The sequence below is a fragment of the Chelon labrosus genome (genome assembly GCF_963514085.1).
Source record: "Chelon labrosus genome assembly, chromosome: 19".
Classification (NCBI taxonomy): Eukaryota; Metazoa; Chordata; class Actinopteri; order Mugiliformes; family Mugilidae; genus Chelon; species Chelon labrosus.
In genome coordinates this window covers 11,885,248-11,902,891 of record NC_140352.1, presented here as the reverse complement: position 1 = coordinate 11,902,891, position 17,644 = coordinate 11,885,248, and the positions used below count along the sequence as shown (strand labels likewise).

Genomic DNA, 17,644 nt, shown 5'->3' with positions numbered 1-17,644 from the left:
AATTGTTAGTATTATTAGTAAAATAAGAAAGTTTGAACTGGAAAAGAGGACTATTTAAATGGGAACAAGATCAGTGCTCAAATTCCACTTTTTGATTAATCTTAAGGTCACTGTGAAATAAAAGCTGTAGCTTCAATGACGTGACTTGTTTCTGGGTGAAAACTGAATATTTAAATTATGACAGGGACATCTGAATCCCTTAGAAGTCAGTGACTTGGGTGTGTCTTCTATTCTTAAAAACTGAATATTTCACTTGATAAAAATGTATCTGACTCGCTGCTGTAATAAACAATAAATCCCTGTTTCTAATCCCGATGCGGCCTGAGCTGTAAGGAATGCGTATGCACATTCACCGTTTCAAAGTGTGTTTAGCCATCTGATTTCTATTCATTTCGTCACTGTCATGTTCAGAGTCTGACTTTAATTTCTGGATGGGAGAGAGCATTGTTTATTTATTGAAGAACTTTTTGAAGTTCAAAATGAAAGGGACTGGAATATTTTTTGATTATTTTCATTTTTATTGGAGAAAACAGTGAAATATTGTATTGTATTGTAACGTTACACGCAATTATCCAAAACATCAATAAACATGCTGAATGCTAATGAGAAAAATCCGTCGTTTGAGAGTGGGGGAGGAATGTATTCATACGCTCCCTGAGTCCTGGGTAAGGCCCCCCTCGGTTTTTGTGTACATGTAAATTTACTACATTCTTGATCCATTTACTAAATCATAACATGTGTTTATCAGGACCATCAGCAGGATAAGTAGTGAGGTGCCTGTGGAGTAGAAGAAGGTTCAGTGAAGACAACACTTTTCAACAGCTGAGCTAATTAAAGTAGTTTCTAGCTTCAGAATAGTTCCACTTAATGTACATTTTTATTCTGATTAAATATGACTAATTAGCTTTAATCCCTTTTAAGACCAGGACACACCAAGCAGTTGACCACTGATGAGCATCTCTGACCCTAGATCAGGCGATGTGTCCCGCACTGATGCCTCTAGTTAGACTTTTCAGCTAATACGGAACGAGTCTTAGTCAATTAAAGAAAACGACCAACTTCAAGTGGCACACGCAGAAGGTTCTCATCAGTTTTTGCCTTCATATCATCTGATAATTCAAAATACACAAACATTTTCACCACGATAATCTAGAATGAATAAACTACTCCAACTGATCAGAATGATTCAAGAGAGGAGGTTTGTAGCTCCTCCTATCTTTTTCTTGTTTTGCCTTCTGAATGATGAATACACACTACTGCCACCTGCTGGTATCAAGAGTTATTTCCATTAGCTAAAGTCGTTGAGGCGTCTTCATGTGCAAATTTTCAGTTAGATGTTTAGACGTCAGTTTGGTGTGTCCAGGTCTTATTTTCTGTGACGGAAAGTTAATCTGCAGTCATTCCGTTGGGAACTGCTTTTGCTCTGGCCAATCAAATCAGTTGGGCGGGCTTAATATGTCGATACATAGAAGCGTAACTGTGACTCGTAGTAGTACACGCCACTTGAGGACGAACTGTTAAGGCATTAGTTGAGACTGCCTTAATCACTTGGTTGCCAAATCAGACTTTGAAGCTACTCTTTAGTCATTTGTCGTGATTGAACAGTTAACATCTAAAATTCTGGCTACAGATCAAATGTATTTTGATGACATTTAGTATTGCTCCACATTTGTTTTACCTGTTGTGTGTCCAGTATTAGAAGACCCATTACCTGGTAAGAGATAAAGACAATACTCCACATCACAAAACAAACTGTAAACTATACTATTCGTTTGCCTTCCTCTTAATTTGAAAGGGAGCTAGCAACAGGTTGCTATTTATTTAAGGTCATACTTTGATCAATAAAAAGAAGAGGCAACTCTACCTTTAATGTGAAACTCAGTGGTCAGGATGCCTCCGCTGGGCTCTACCTCCGCCGACAGACTTCTCACAGAGCAGGGGCCCTTTGTGAAACAGAAACAACTTCGCGTTTCTTTTCTCAGTAGAGTTAAAAATTTCAAATTTTCTGCTCTAAACCGTAGGACATTTGTAATATTGTGGTTTCAAATTCAAGACAAAATATGGAGTAGGAAAAGGTTAGGTAGGTAGGTAGTAGGTAATAAAGTAATATCCATATCATAGATTCCAACTTAACTGTTCACCTCAATTCTAAATAAATTATAAGATTTATGTGTTTACATGACCCAAAACACTATGTCGCTACAGATGCTGTGGCGACTGGTGCACCGTAAGTAATGCAGGCGAGTTATAACCTGAGCTTTGTGCAGATGTCTGCAATAACAAAAGTCAAAGATAAATAATGACTGGTGAGAGAGAGAGGGAGAGACTTCTCAGCTTGTTCCAAAATATAAAAAGTCATGACGCACACACCACAAACAGCTGTTCGCTGTTCTGATACAGTGGTACGTGGCGATCCATTAAAGACAGGAGACTTTAGAATATTCTACTTTGCCCCAAATTATGTCAGTGTTTATTTGCATACAGGTCAGATCTGAAATGCTGGCTGTGGGCGCATGAGGATGCCTTTTTTAAGGCCAGGTGTGACCACAGGCACCTAAAGCTGGCCCCTTGCGATTGGATTTCTCAGGTTGGATGTTAATAAAAGGTGTCCCAAGATGGAGCCACGTTTCCAGTGTTGTTGTTCACATGGATTCTGGCTTCGTTAATCTTTTCAAACTGGTTGTTTTGCTACCTCACTCAATGTTCACCCCTCACCCGGGTTGCAGAAAGAATGGGTTTTATGCCAGTCCAGAGAGAAGATCCTATTGAACAGATTATTAATGATTTATACCACCCTCTAATTCTGACTGAAAGCTCCTTCTGATTGGGTCAGTCCTTTCTGATTGAGGTGTTTACATGATGCATTTTCATTCTGATTATTTGTGCAATGCTAATGTCCATGTCTTACTGGGATGCTACAACAGAAGAATGCAATTATTAATGTTATTACCTCTGCTATGATCACTCAACACCGGACCTTAACCCTAACCCTAACCCTAACCCGGAAGAGGTATATTCCAGATAATTTCTCTAATATTTGGTACGAATGCTGTACTCACGGGCTGACAGACGAGCCTCTCTCCGTCACAAACCTGGACCTCGCAGTGAAGCCAGACGGTGGACACCTTCTCCAGCCGTTGGAACCGGAAAGAGTTGAACTTGAACATGGAGCGGCTGTCTTTGGCGTTCTCAAAAATGGTTACGGTGTTGTCGGAGGAGCAGCTGTTGGAACACGAATGCTCTATTAGGATAAAGAATTACAACACACATGTCTGAGAAGTTGAATTTCTCATCGAAGCACCTGTTAATGATGAGACTCCACCTCTTCCTGTCTGTGGAGTACGGCGTCGGAGTGGCCCAGCAGTTGTTGATAACAACTTTGAACCTGAAAGGATTAACTTGGGTTAGAGATCTAGCAGCGCTTTACTTTCTAATGATTTTTTATTTGTTGATATACCTGTTACTTAGACCTTTTGCCTCGATGCCGATAAAAACTTCTGAGCCAATCTCAGACGTGTCAATCACATAGGGAGCATCCTTCGCATACAAGAACTTTGAATTCTACAAAACATGCGCCACATTTAGTTTTTTCATCATCTGTCGATCTTGTCATTCGGCTGCAAACAGGTTTTCATCGCACATCTTTGCATTAAAACATGTCGCGGCCGCTGGAGAAAGTGGACCTGTGCGCGGCTACTCACCGTGAACACGTTCATAGACAACTGTGACCTAAAAGTGCCTAAACTCCCATTGTTGACATAAACTGTAGCCACTCTGGAAAAAGCAGAAGGTTTAGTAAAAACACTGCAAGTCATTGGGTCAGAATGCAAACACCGTCCACACTGCAGCTGCTGTAGGCCTCGTGTCCTGTGCCGGTGCTTACCTTTGGCTGAACACTGCATTATTTACCAGGTAGGCTGCTCGGTACATGCAGCTGAAGGTGTAGTTGACTGGCTGGTTTCTGACGGTCAGCGAGGTGTCGTTGGACACAATGGAGTTGTAGAAGATGTACTTGGGGTCTTTGCCAGGCATGTACTGTGGAGAAAATGTTGCGTTAACAGGCACAAACATCTGTGCATTACATTGGCTGTACCGTCTTAAAGGGCCGGCACATTTAAATAATAAAAAACTGTCTTCTTAGCATTCTTACCAATGAGTTTTATTATCAGTTATATTTTCATTGTATTTTTACGCATCTTTTTTTGTATAATAAATAAAAAAAAAACATTAACTAGATTCAATGTGAATGTAAAAATTTAGAAACTATTTAGCTCAAAATGTAATTGCTGTTTTTGTGGTTGCCTGAAGTAGATTTTTTTTTGTCTTTTGTTTCCTATATTTTATTGATTTATTACTATCAGATGAACAGCACCAAAACCAAACCTGTTATTCCCCTCCACTGTTTCAGGGCTGTTGGCAGAAAATTCTGAGATGGATATCTGAAAACCCTTACATGGCGACAATAACAAACTAAATTGTCTCAAGACGCTTTACAAAACCCAGAGCCTGAAGCTAACATAAAAAAAAGTCCCTTTTATACAGGAAGAAACCTTGAGCAGGTCATATTGGGAGACCGGTCTGCTTGAGAATGGCTGAGTAGAGGTAAAAAGCGGGAGATGGGACAGATGAGAAGGAAGGAGAAGACAGCAGCTCCGTGCATCTGAGTAAAGGATACATGCAGTATAACTATAAACAAGAGTATATGCTACCAGGTGATGCATGATACACGTGAGGCCAATAATTAAGAGATGTGACATTCGCGAACGAACCGAATCTACTGGCTCTTTAAAAGAAACGGCGGGAACTGAGTCACAGTTGCCAACACAAGTTCCTGCTTTGTTTTGAGAAATGGAGCTGGGACCCGGGCTCGAGTCTGGTCAGCACAAAAGTGTATACCGAATTTCTCGCGCAATAAATAAAGCATCTATTTACAATATATATTTTAGGTATAGAAAGACTCAGATATCCAAGATAATAAGTATTGGTAGGAAGTCTAAGTCTGAATGATTTTGATCCAAATTTTACCCTATCACAGTAAATAAATATCAAACTGAGCCAATCTTTTGAACGGCTCTTTGTGAGGAACGGATCCACAAGATTCGGCTCACTTCAAAGAGCCACAAATCCCATCTCTACCGATAATGGATATAAAAAAAATGGAGTCAAAGTATTAATTGTAGAAAACTTTAGCTGGTATAAACTGTTGAGGGCCGAGGCATCAAACTACATCCGAAATATTAATAATGATTCGTGGTGCCTCACCTCAGACTGTGTGCCGCAGTACGAGTGGTTTTTGGGTGTCAGGTCCGGGATGATGAAGCGGTAGTAACCCGGGCTGTGTATTCCCGTATAACACACCCCACCCAGCGACAACTGTTCGATCTCCCAGCCATAGGGACACTCTGGGACGTTGGCGATGATGGCGTTGGGGAAGCATGACACCATGACGTAGTCTGAGGTAGGACGTAAATATTGGCATCACTCAGTGTTAATGAACTACTTCAGGTAAACCCTAATGCTGTGGTTCAGTGATTATCACATCTTGCTGTACATGAACAAGGAGAAAAGACACAAATGACGGTATGTCCAGTGTGGTTTGACCTATTAATCCATGTCATAGTGTTGTTACCTGCTTTTTGGGGAGAACATGTCCACGCAACGGGCAATAGTATTAGTAGCACCCAGATAGAAGCCATAGTGTGATGCTGCAGAAAGAAATTTAAAAAATCAGCAAGGAGAGACAATTTTGAGATAACAAGTAAAACCAGTGTGAAACCAGACTCACCTAATGGGGGAGAACACCTTAGACGAGTTGGATGTCAGAGGATCCTCATGGCTCTTCGACAGCTTACCTGCAGCACCTTGACAGCTCCAGGAGGGATTTTATACTATCACAGGTGAAGGAAATCGACTCCCCCCCACCATTCTCTTGTCTCCACTTTTTCCTCCTGACAGGACGGACTTAAGAGCTCTATTGTACGGCCGCTCACAAAAGCTCTCTGTGCCGCTCGGACATTGACTTTTAAATGACCAGAGTCTCACAGGATTAGCATTCACGTTGCTAGAGTCACCTTTTCTAGAGAGAGAGGGAGAGGCAAAAGGAACATTTTGATTTGTGGGACAGAGTAATTAGTATAAGTCTGTCTTCAGATAATTATCAGGATGAACCTTTTCCCAAGTTTAAGACTCAACAGCAGGCTCACAGACTCACATTGTGTAAGACGACAAACCTCAGCAGAAAAGCTTTATATCAAATAAAAACTAGCAAATGTCTTTCATCCCTATTCATCCCTGATTAATTTAGTGACATTTCCCTTCTTTTAGAATTATCATGTTTGATATTTTGGGAAATATGGTTTTTACCTTCCTTATTTTTTGGTTTATAAAGCCCATTTCAAAAGAAAAACAACATTAAAAGCCGACCCATGTACTAAAAAATCTGCTGAGGAAAGAGTTGCAAAAAAACAAAAAACGGTGAAGAAAAAGAATACATTAGAAATACTAATTTACAGAAAGACACAACAACAAGAAAGCATCTGTGACACTGAACTAAAACACTTTAATTAAGATGGCAAACTTACAATTTTTGCACAATTTAGACATTTTTTGTAGGAACGAAACAGAATCTGCACAAGGTAGTCAAACATTTTGGACAAAGCCAAGCAAGCCATTTCCCCCAGTTTCCAAATTTCACAAATACTATACTTAACTGCTTTAACTAATAAATCTCTTAGGATGTACTTTCAGACAGATCTCTAGGACAGACAGAGAAATGGGATGCCCTGTACGCCGTCTTTGTCCTCTTGACCAAAAAGGACAAAGGGTCCAGGAAGAGAAAACCATTTAAGAAGCTAAACAGCGCAAACAGACATGTATGGATACCTTGAAAATGGGATGGCGGCTCAGATAAGAGCAGGCACACACTAGTAACTAGTGTTCTCCACTAGGCCTCTGTTTGCAGCATTCAGCTATATAAGGTTTCTCTCAGTCTTGCGCTATTAGATATCTCCTTTGTCTTGTCTGCCTTTCTTATGTGTGTGTGAAATGTGTGTTCTTTGTGGCCTGTTTACACCAGTTATATTGGTTTTTAACAAAAGCCTTTGTGGCTTTAAAATTGGTTAATGTCTGCATGTTATTTCTGAAGTGAATTCAGCTAAAGACGTCTCATATTTTATCTTTTCTAAATATCTGCATAAAAGGAAATGTCTCTGTAGGTTGACTTGAAGAGAAGACACGTCCATGCTTCCCGAAATCAGCACACGTGCAACAAAGTCTGAAATCCGTTCACAGCATCGAATGCCTCCTTGCAAAGACTTGATGATAAGCGCTGTAAGACGATAGCAAAGAGGTTAGAAACTAATGCCCTTCACAGGACAATTCAAGTCACCCTGCAATTGAGGGGGCAAACTGCAGACGATTAGCATCTGAATGGAGCGACGGGGGATTTTGTAAAGGGGCAGTCCGGGGAAGATACCGATCTAAGAACGGGTCAGGGGACAGCTAGCGTTACAGCATCTTGCTGATGCTAACAATTGGACGTCGCAAGATTCCCTCATCTTATGTAACTGCTGCCTGCGATCCAAGAAACGTGTTCGGAGGGAGGCGGCGTTCGTGTGTACGTGAGAGCTGCTCTGAGCTTTAAAGTGAAGCTGCAACCAGAATCTTTTCAGTATGAAACAGCTAAACATAGATTTGAATTGTGGACAACAGAAGCTGGATTCAGCTTAGTTACAGTGTACATTAGAAGTCAACCAAGACATTTAAAATGATTGATTATTATTATTACTATTTGAAAACTGTCTAAAAAGTGTAATTAACCATGCCTATGTCTGTATGTCTATGGAAGAAAAAAATAAAATACAACTCCTTATTGAGATGGAAGTATTATAACTTATCTTTCTTAATCTTTTAAGTTCTTTCCTGTCTTGTCTTGTTGGAATAATTAAATAATTTTCTCAAAATCACCACCTCAGTCTCATTACTTTTCCCAAAATGTATAAAAATACAAATATAATTTTGAAACGTAATTTGTGCTTTTACACACAAGCATGTGGCTTTAATTCTTCACATTAATTTTTTTTATACATTTTTTATATTTTATTTACACCAATATGTGTGTGTGGTTTCTACTGTATGTAATCTGTAGTAGAATTTCTGTATTTGAAGAAAAAAGTGTAAATTTTGTCCCAATTTCGCACAAAAAACATCACCTTAATACAGTATGAGTATTAATTATTCATAAGAAATTATATTTGTCATCTTTAAAATGAAGTTATATGAAGAGGAGTGGAGAACAAATTATAGATTAGTTTTGCTTTTATTCCTCAAACTGAGAGCGATCTGACATTCATAGCTACAGTCATAGATCATTAAATGCATGAGGGACATTTACATACAGTAGTGCTTTTGTCAAAATGTACAAAATGAAATCTTAAAAAAAAAAAAAAATCAATGTTGTCAGACTATACACATTAATTTACATACACAACATATTTACATAATAAATAGCTTTAGTATTGAGGCTGGTATCAGAGTTTGGGCACTTGGCACGTCCAGCTTGTCCGCTCTGGCTGGTAAATAAAGTCCCTCCTGAAAGACAAACAGACTGAGGTCAGGCTTTGCACAGGACAAATAAATACATCAGACATATTAAAGCATATTTAAAACTTGTCACTGAGATCCCACAGGGAATTCTAGAAGTTGCACCATGTTGTATTTCTTTCTAAAGCTGTTTCATACTGAATTTTGGATTTACTAAAGTGCGTCAAATGAAGTTTTTACAAGAATTTAATATATATTTTGGTTTTCTGAGCTGTTCCTGGAGCTGTTTTAACAGTGTCATGCATAATTTGTTTCATTTTTCCTACTGGGAGAAGCTACTTTATTTCCTCTCTGCAAAATAGAGCTTTTTGTTGACTGCTCTGAGAATACTTTGCCTGTCTGGACGCTTGATATAATGCTTAAATGGGGCAAATTTAAACAGATAAAAAGTTGAAAAATGCAATGTATGCTGTGCAGTTATTTGACAAAGACTATCTGTACTGCAGGAACTTTTGTGGAAACTGTTTCCACCAGAGGAACCAGGGTTTTACTGGAGGTTTCAGGGAGCTTTGTTTTAACCGCACAGTCTCTGCTTGGGCAACATTTCTTTGTGAAGCTGTTGGAACTCCTTTGATGGAGTCTTATAGCTGCTTTTTTTTTTTTAAAAATCCTTCATCTATGAAGAAGTTTAGTCAGTTATTTATAGGTATTTTGTCAGTTTGTCACAGTTTTGTATTGTTGTCAGTGAGGAGACTAATTTACTAAAGGTAGGAGGTAAAATGCTGATAACAAAGAGCTGAAGAAACCTTTCTTGACACTGGTCTCTGGAACTTAAAGATCTTGGTGGAAAAGTAACTTTGCTGCGTTTATGAGAGACGGATAGATCTAAATACAAAACCAAAACAAAGCAACTGGACCATTCAAGACTCATGCAAGTAGGAAGCAACGAGAGGTGAAATCTCTACGATGCCTTCGTTTGTTTTCGATACGCCGTTACCTGGATGACGATTATCTTCACAGGTATCTTAGATAAAACCTTTACTTGGTGGCACTTACTCTCTCCGGTGTGGTCCGCCGGTTTCTCGACACAGCAGGCCGTCGTCGCACGGGCAAATCTGGTTGATGCTGAACGCCAGGCCGCCGTCAGGCACGTAGCAGCTCTCACCGCGGATCAGTCGCCTCTTGCACACCTGCTCGCCGTGATGCCGGGCGCAACACATGGATGCTCCGCAGTCTCTGTCAACTTTACACCTGGCACCTGGATGAAGGAAACACGTGTTACTTCTGGTAATTTTTATTTATTTTTTTCATTCCAGGTTTAAGTTCTATTTAAATTGAGATTAAATAAACCTGCTTACCCTCTTGTCCATTGGGGATGCTGCGGTGGCACTTCCCAAACATGCAGCTAAGTCCACGGACACACTGAGCATCCCTCCGACAGTAGTGACCCTCCCCTCGTAGGGGCACACAGAGGCCAAAGTGGCGGTCACACGAGAAGCCCCGTCCACAAACCCTGTCATGGTCGCACATGGGCTGAAGAAACAAAGGGTTAGGGTTAAACATTTCACTCCACAAAAACAGAACTGCCCTTTTCTGTCCAATGACTTCTCTGCTGATTAAAATAAAGGTTCCAGTTAACTCGAGAAAAGCCCAGTACTCATGCTCAGTCTTTTGAGTCTTACCGTGAGTGCTTTGGCGACGGGAACACTCTCTCTAAGTGCCTTTGCTCCTTCTTTGGGTGGGCTGTGGGGCATGTTGAGCATCCAGGCCCATATACGAGCTTCAGTCCAGGAGAAGCACAGAAAAACGCAGACCAGCGAAAGATTCCCAGACATCTCCCAACCACAAAAACAAGTAAATTAAGAAAAATAAGAGAGAGGGAATCTCAAAAAAGAAAAAGAAGACGCTTCTAGAATACAATAAAATCCAAATCTTTAAAAGTCCAAGTGTTTAAAGTCAGTAGTGGAGGGGTCTATGTGGTGACGCTGGCTGCCTCCTCTTGCGGCTTGACTTTTATAGAGCAGCAGGGCTCAAACTTCCCCCCACTGGGCTGTTTGTCCAAGCAACAGGGTAGGGGAGGAGACAATTAGTTGTTAATGGATTAACTAAATTGCCCGGGTCACCCCCTGCAGCCAGAAAATAGTAGCAAAATGACCAGTCACAGAGCAGGGAGAAAGGGGACATAGGGGAGATGGGGCAGGGAGGGGATGGATGGACGTGATGGGCCGACAACAGCTTCACACAATGGAGCCACGACCAGCACCACCTCTGAGTATGTGTTATCTCTGCCAGACAAACAAACGAGGAGGACAAAGGCAGACGAACGCGCGACACGTTTCGCCGCTCTCTGAGTGACAGGTAAAGACGCTGCAGGCCATGGCCCCCGAAACGCTGGGCAAACAACTCCCGGCCCTGACCTCGGCTGTCTCCCGGTGCCCCCTACCCTATCCTACTCCAGACCCCACGCTGGGAGCAATTTGCAGAAGTGCACCCTGCAGACGACCCCATGATCTCATTAAATGTAATTACCATCAGACATTAGTTCTCATGGGGAGAAGGGGAGTGCGTGCGGAGGAGATGAGGTGCTCTAGGGGGAGAAAGAAACTTTCATTTTTGCAAATTTTTCTAGTTTCTAGTATATTTTTACTTCATTAAAAGCTGTAATTGACAGAAGAAGGAAAAAAACAACCATTTAGAGACCTGTAGATTTCTTGAAGTCAAGGGTTTAACAAAACATTCAACTGCTCAAAGATAAACCAATGAAAACTGATTTGTTAAATTGCTTCACAATTTAATTTTCTACTACGTAAAAGCAAAATTCCTAATTTAGCTTGCAAACCTGCCTCCCTGTTATGATTTATATGACTTTCCTCCTTCCCTAGCCGCAATTTTTCTGTGCAACCTTCATAGCCGTGCTTTAACCCAACATTGAGCAGTTTTCACCATGACAGGACTTTACAGGATTTTAGTCTGGAAAACTCTCCGGAGGTCTCGTCCTGAAGGCCAGGAGTGAAATGAAATGCTTTCACTTGTGGGAGTTTTGTTTTTTTGGCCTGTTAGGACTGATTTCCTACTCAGAGACCCTTGATAAATATGGGCACAAGCCTACAAGCCTGTTTTGGTTAACTGAGAACATGAAAATCCTCCTTCTGGCAACCCAGCAGGGCTCAGAGCAGTGTTTATTTGTCAGCTGTTATTGGAGTGAGTGACTGTGTGAGAAAAAATATGTCTCGGTAACGAGGTATTGATTCATGTTAAGCGTGCTGAGCAAAGCCGTTTTCCAGAATACAAACTAAAGGCCGGGGTTGGATGAGGTTCTTGGAAATGTAGAAAAACCCACAGAACTGAAAGCAAGTACAGACAGGAATGAACAGCTATCATGGACCACGAGTGCTGTGAAGGACATTCCTCAGAAGATGAAGAAACGTCTACATGGTTTGGACAATAGTGTGATTTTTTTTTTGTCTGTATTTTGGTGAAAGTTCAATCCACTGTCTCCACATACCATCGCTACAGGCGTGCAGTTGTTTGAATTGATTAAATTATTATTATTATTATTATTAGGCACGTCTTGCCATAACACAGGACAATTTGAGCTTGTTTCTTTTGGCCCCACGAGGAAAAAGCCAGACCGCCTGGCTCAAGGTTGAAATCTAAAAGCCAAAAGTTAAAGTCCAACCATTTGATGACTGTATTTTTGCACAAAATCCATCTGTTTTGCCATTTTCTGCTGCGTTAATACAAAAGCCCCAGTCACACTACTCGTGACTAACCGAATTCAAATAAGATTTTATTTTTTGCCAGATTAAACCTCATTTATGAATTTGCTGAATTGACACAAAAGCATACCAGTACGTAGTACAGCATCATGGCTGTCTCCTGTGGTCACTCCAAACACAAACAGACACACACACACACACTTGTATGGCTATCTTTGTGACTTATTTTCCTCGCCACAAAACATTCCCTAGCTAGCTCCTTAGGCTTAACCTTCACCATCACAAATGAGTGCCAAACCACAACCCTTACCCTAAACCTAATTCAAACCTTAACAGAAAACACAAAGTCTCAAAAATCCCTTTGTGAGGAAAGAAAGAAAGGGCAAACTGGTCCTTGCAAATACGGTTGCATGAATAAACATGTGTCTGTGAAGGTTTACTTGTGGCTTTGTTGGGTTTTCTGAGAACATTTACCCACATTTATCAAAGTAGTTCAGTTCTAAATGACTCCCCACCACTCATTTAGAGCTGAAGATTCCCCACCGGCCTTTTGGACCGAAGAAACCACTTGGCTGATGAAACCTTTGCAGGCAGTCCAACAAGTCCAGTTGCCCTTGTTTCGGCTTTGTTTTTTGGACACAGCTACAGATGGGATTACAAGCCTCCGGGCTACCATTAGGTTCTGGTACACACTGTACGCTGCAGATGAACTGTATTGTCAGTGGTCATAACTAATTCTACCAGTGCCCGATATTAGCATTCACTGTTTCATTAGCATTCAGTATTTTCCCCTCAGACGGAGATGCCTGGATAATTGTTAGTAATTTACATGTTCTTAGTGGCAGACAGCACAGATCAGATACGCAGATATCTCAGCTCCAGGCAGTTAAGTCCTTATCAAAAACAGGCTAACACAGACTAATGACGTAATTGGCGGTCACTTAGTAGGCACAATAGCTGCAATTAGCAACATGTAAACAAGTATTGTGTCACGGTTATGCGACCATTTGAGCAGTTTAATTATTCTAACTTATGTGTATTTGACATTTAGTTGTACTCCGGAAAGGAACAAGATGCAAAGAGAAGTGGAATATGTTTTTTTTCTTGTCTGAGACACAAGTATGACAAGTCAGACTCATCACTTATTTAAATTCCCTTCCTAAAAAGGTTGTTTTTCCTTGAGATTACGACTCCCGCTCCGCCCCCTAATCACATTCTTACAAGCACGTATTTTAAAGTTCTACATTCGTACTTACAGCAAGATACCCCGCCTCGCCCCCCCATTTTATTTACTCAATGCCAACAGCAGATAACTGTCTCCAAACAGTCCTCAACATGTTCTCCCAGTGTTAATGACTCCGCTAATGACGGCAGTAATGAATGTGCTGGCTGTCAGAATCCACATCGCCGTGGGTCTTGCAATTAAGGACTAACAAAAACAATGGGCAGGGTGACGTCTCCCCATTGTAATGGACCTTGACCCCCCACGGGGAGCTGTGAATGGCGGAGGGCACGGGTGGGAGTCTGCCTTCCCCACCACCAAGACAACATGGAGATTTGGGAGAATTTGCAATAAAGTTTATTCACGGTACTGAGGAACAATCTTCAAGGTTTAATACGTGACAAATGTTCTCAGGATAATGAGTAATTATAGACACAAAGGAAGGAGAGGGGATTTTTATGTAAGTAGTATTATTTTAATAGTTTCTTGTTCTGTTATGTGCCATTATGTTTTATTAGAGAGGGAACTCTGTCAGTACACACTATAAAAGCACTGCGTGGATGCTATGGCTGGAAATCAGTGTGTATGTTTTATGTAGAAGACAAAGCGTTACAATATCTGAGAAGATACTCAGCTGTAATAAATCAATAATGCTACAGATTTTATATTAGCATTCTCGTGAGTAATATCGAAGGGGCAACTCCAACTTAAAAGTTCCCCATCGCTCTGTGTAGCAGTTTGGGGCCTTCCAACTCGTTTTAATTGAACATCTCACAGCTTCACTGTACACCCAGTCTGGGATGTCATCTGATCATGGGAAACAGCCAATGTTTTTGGCCAAGCACATTTCTAGATAACAAATAATGGATATTTGGGCTAAGGGTAAGGAGGGGGAGTTGAGAGGCAACGTCTGTGACCCAGACAGTTTACACTCAGTTAACACAGAGTATTTGCTGCAAGAAAATTAATAATCAGCTGGCAGGCCAGTAGGTTATGACAGGACTGTCCACATGTACTGTTCACAATCAGTCAACCAAACGTAATCCTTAAAGTTGATTAGCCAAAACTACTCAAACTACTACAACGGTTTGAGTAGTTTTGTTACATTCTCCGTACCAAAAGATATCAGTTTATAGAGATTACAAAACACCAAAAAGTTAGCTCCCAGCTGTTGAAGCATTTGCTGAGTGAAGAGATAAACATGAGTCCAAATCAATGTTAATGTTTGCTGAAGCTGTAAATTGACAAGTACTTTCTAACACACTTAAGTAATAAAGATTTATAGTATGCCATTTTTAGGCGCAAAAAAAAAGCCAAAGACAAAGAAGCCATGCCAGCAGCTCTCTGAAGCTGTAATGCTAATTATAAAGAAAAACTGCGAGGGATTAAAGTCCTTGTAGATCTTTGGTAGACATTGTCGAAAAAATGAACATGAATATGGCCTTCATTATTATGCCAACATGCTAACGATGACACCGTTAACATAGCAATGTTTCCATGGTGCCATCTTTGTGAATACGGTTAGCATGCTAACATTTGCTAATTCCCATATCTTTAGTTTTACAAGTATTTTAGTTTTTCCATGGCATACAAGCATTAACAGATGTAAACTGGGAACAGAAGGTACACAAACTGTCATTTTGTGGGGGTCATCTCACCACTGTACGTCACTGTACACCTGGTTATGCTAACGCAACTTTATAAGCACACCGTGTTCATGTTTCGACCTTAACTCTCGACGGACTACGTGCAGGGAACGCCTCGGAGCCATTTCTCAGTGTTGGTTGGCAGACATTCCACATCTTCCACAGACACGTTTGAGGTTTTAGATCACTGCTCATCAAATGAAATGAGCGGTGAAATGAAGGCAGTAAATTTTAACGGGAAGAAAAGATTGCCATTGTGGAATTAAGACCAGTGCCACGCTCACATCTGTACGGCAGATAATTAGTTGGAACCAGCAGCCATGGCAACCTCAGTGTTGTAAATAAAAACCGCAATGTCCGTTCATATATTGTACTTCAGTAAGGTATAATTAACCTAATCTTTGTTATTTAATGTTAACATCTACTCTAGTCGTTAACTATACTCTCTTCTTTGTTGGTGAGGCAGATGTTGTGTTTGGCTATTTATAAATGAGATAAACAGTTAAAGGTTGGCTAGAGAAAAAATAGTTTCTAATCTGCATTTGCGACAGAAGACGGCACATAATGACTTATTGACCTAAAACCAAGTCCACACAAGTTGTTTGGCATTATTTGAACACGGTGGCCGAAATCCTTCAAAGACACATTTCTGACCGGGACATTTTGTGCCCTAATTAATGACAATGAAACGTAATCCTTGCTTTGAGTCCGCACATAAATAGTCTTGCCTCACCATTAAAGATAACCTCAAACAAGCTAAACCTGCATTCTATTTTGGTGTCAGATGTTTGAATTGCATTTCTGGTAAGGTTTGAATAATGTTCTCTGTAACCTGTTTCCAATTGGAACAAGGCAGAAGAGTGTGACTCCTTCGATAATGGGAAACAGCCCTGTGTCTTCTTTGTGCCAGTGATTTAAAAAAAAAGGAAAAGAAGAAGAGGGCAAGGAGAGAATATGGAGCAAGGGTCAATGGCAGCCATTAGTCACAACTGTCATTATTATAGTTTTAAAACAATCGCAAATATCCTGTAAAGACCTATCACCTATACAGTATCAAAGCAGAGGGAACAGGGGGATTTCCATTTATGTGTTCTCATCATTAGCTTCAGTGAAACTGGAGAACTTCCTGGTGCTCGCTGTCCTGGATGTTATTTTTTCTGGTTTGAATTACATCCCTGTGCCATAGATCAGCAGAATCTGCAACTTTAACAGCTTTGGTAATCGGATTTGTGTTTTTTATTGTTGTTTTCCAAAAACGTCAAGAGTCCTGTTTGGTGCTGAATTAAAGGAAAACCCAACATAAATTATCTTAGTATGTTGGGCTCCTTGGCAATGACTCCTTAAGTCTCTTGACCTTTAGTGATAGGTGGAACATGGGACATATTGGAGAGTTGTGTAAACAGCTGTCAAAATGGGTTCATATCTGGCGGCAGTGAAAACCCAAAGACGGAATCAACAATTCAAATAGATACTTTTTGATCCATTCATTCATTCAGGTGCTGGAGCCTATCCCAGCTGTCATCGGGCGAGATGCGGGGTACACCCTGGACAGGTCCATTCTGATCCATTCTTATCTTAAATTACTCAATCAACTCAGCAGGCTGAAGGTAGGCAATTTTAAAACAGACCGAGAGGTGTTGTGCGAGAGCCTGCTGATAATTTGTTGAGTACAAAAACATCGGCGCCTGATGACCTTGTTTGATCGTACGTGGTTGTTTCTCCCTTGTTTGGAATAAATCATCAGGTGACAAGTTTCCAGGAGGAACAGAAGCATGGAGGTAGCAAAACAACCAGTTTGAAAAGATGGAAGAAGCCGGAATTGATGTGGGCGGCAACGTTGCAGAAAAAACCTTTTTCTGTTATATGTCTGGCAAATTTAACGCTCTTTAAAGAGAAGACACATCTTGTGCATGATGATCTATTCCGATGGATATTTTGGAGCATGTAAACTCATACAGACCCTTTGATTTAGCGTAAACAGTTAAGTTTGAAACTCTGTTCACAAAAAGTCTGGTTTTTACTTGACCTCAGTGAAGAGAGGCCATATTAATCCACCTTAGAGTTCGCTGATTTTCTCCACTTCACCTGTTTTGTGCTCTGAACTTCTCAGAAACGATTTTGTCACCGCCGCTCCCTCTCAGCAACAAACTGCAAGTGTGGGACTAGTCACACTGGTGACTAACAAAATGGAGGAGAAGCCTGTTCTTTCCCAAGCCACATCATAAAGAAATGGCCACAACAAGGATGAGCAACGCTGGTGTGATGTTGTCACAATATTGTTGCTATGGGAACAAAATCCCTTTTCTGATGAACTGCACCCCGCCACCCCGCCAGTGTTTTTGTGCCAGAAAAATTCATGTGACATGGAGACTTGTCATTTCGGGATTTTCTCTCTATGTTAACCTTGACTTCTATATCTAAATGTACAGACAGACAGACAGGCAGACACTAAAGCCACTTAATTTCTTATTGTATTAAGTTTACAAAAGTTGCGTTTCATTTTGTGACATTGCCCG

General features: G+C 40.7%; 1 protein-coding gene across 1 annotated transcript; it reads right to left on the bottom strand.

The window, feature by feature from the left end:
* Window positions 1-210: 210 nt before the first annotated feature.
* On the bottom strand, window positions 211-5,696 carry tectb (tectorin beta; the record flags this gene model as incomplete). The annotated part of the gene is made up of 10 exons (XM_084568246.1): window positions 211-777; window positions 1,679-1,711; window positions 1,865-1,943; window positions 3,060-3,222; window positions 3,302-3,385; window positions 3,458-3,561; window positions 3,702-3,804; window positions 3,884-4,035; window positions 5,263-5,453; window positions 5,630-5,696. The coding sequence occupies 10 exons, from the start codon at window positions 5,694-5,696 to the stop codon at window positions 704-706; spliced, it is 1,050 nt and encodes a 349-aa protein (XP_084424372.1). The 3' UTR covers window positions 211-703.
* Between the last annotated feature and the right edge of the window lie 11,948 nt (window positions 5,697-17,644).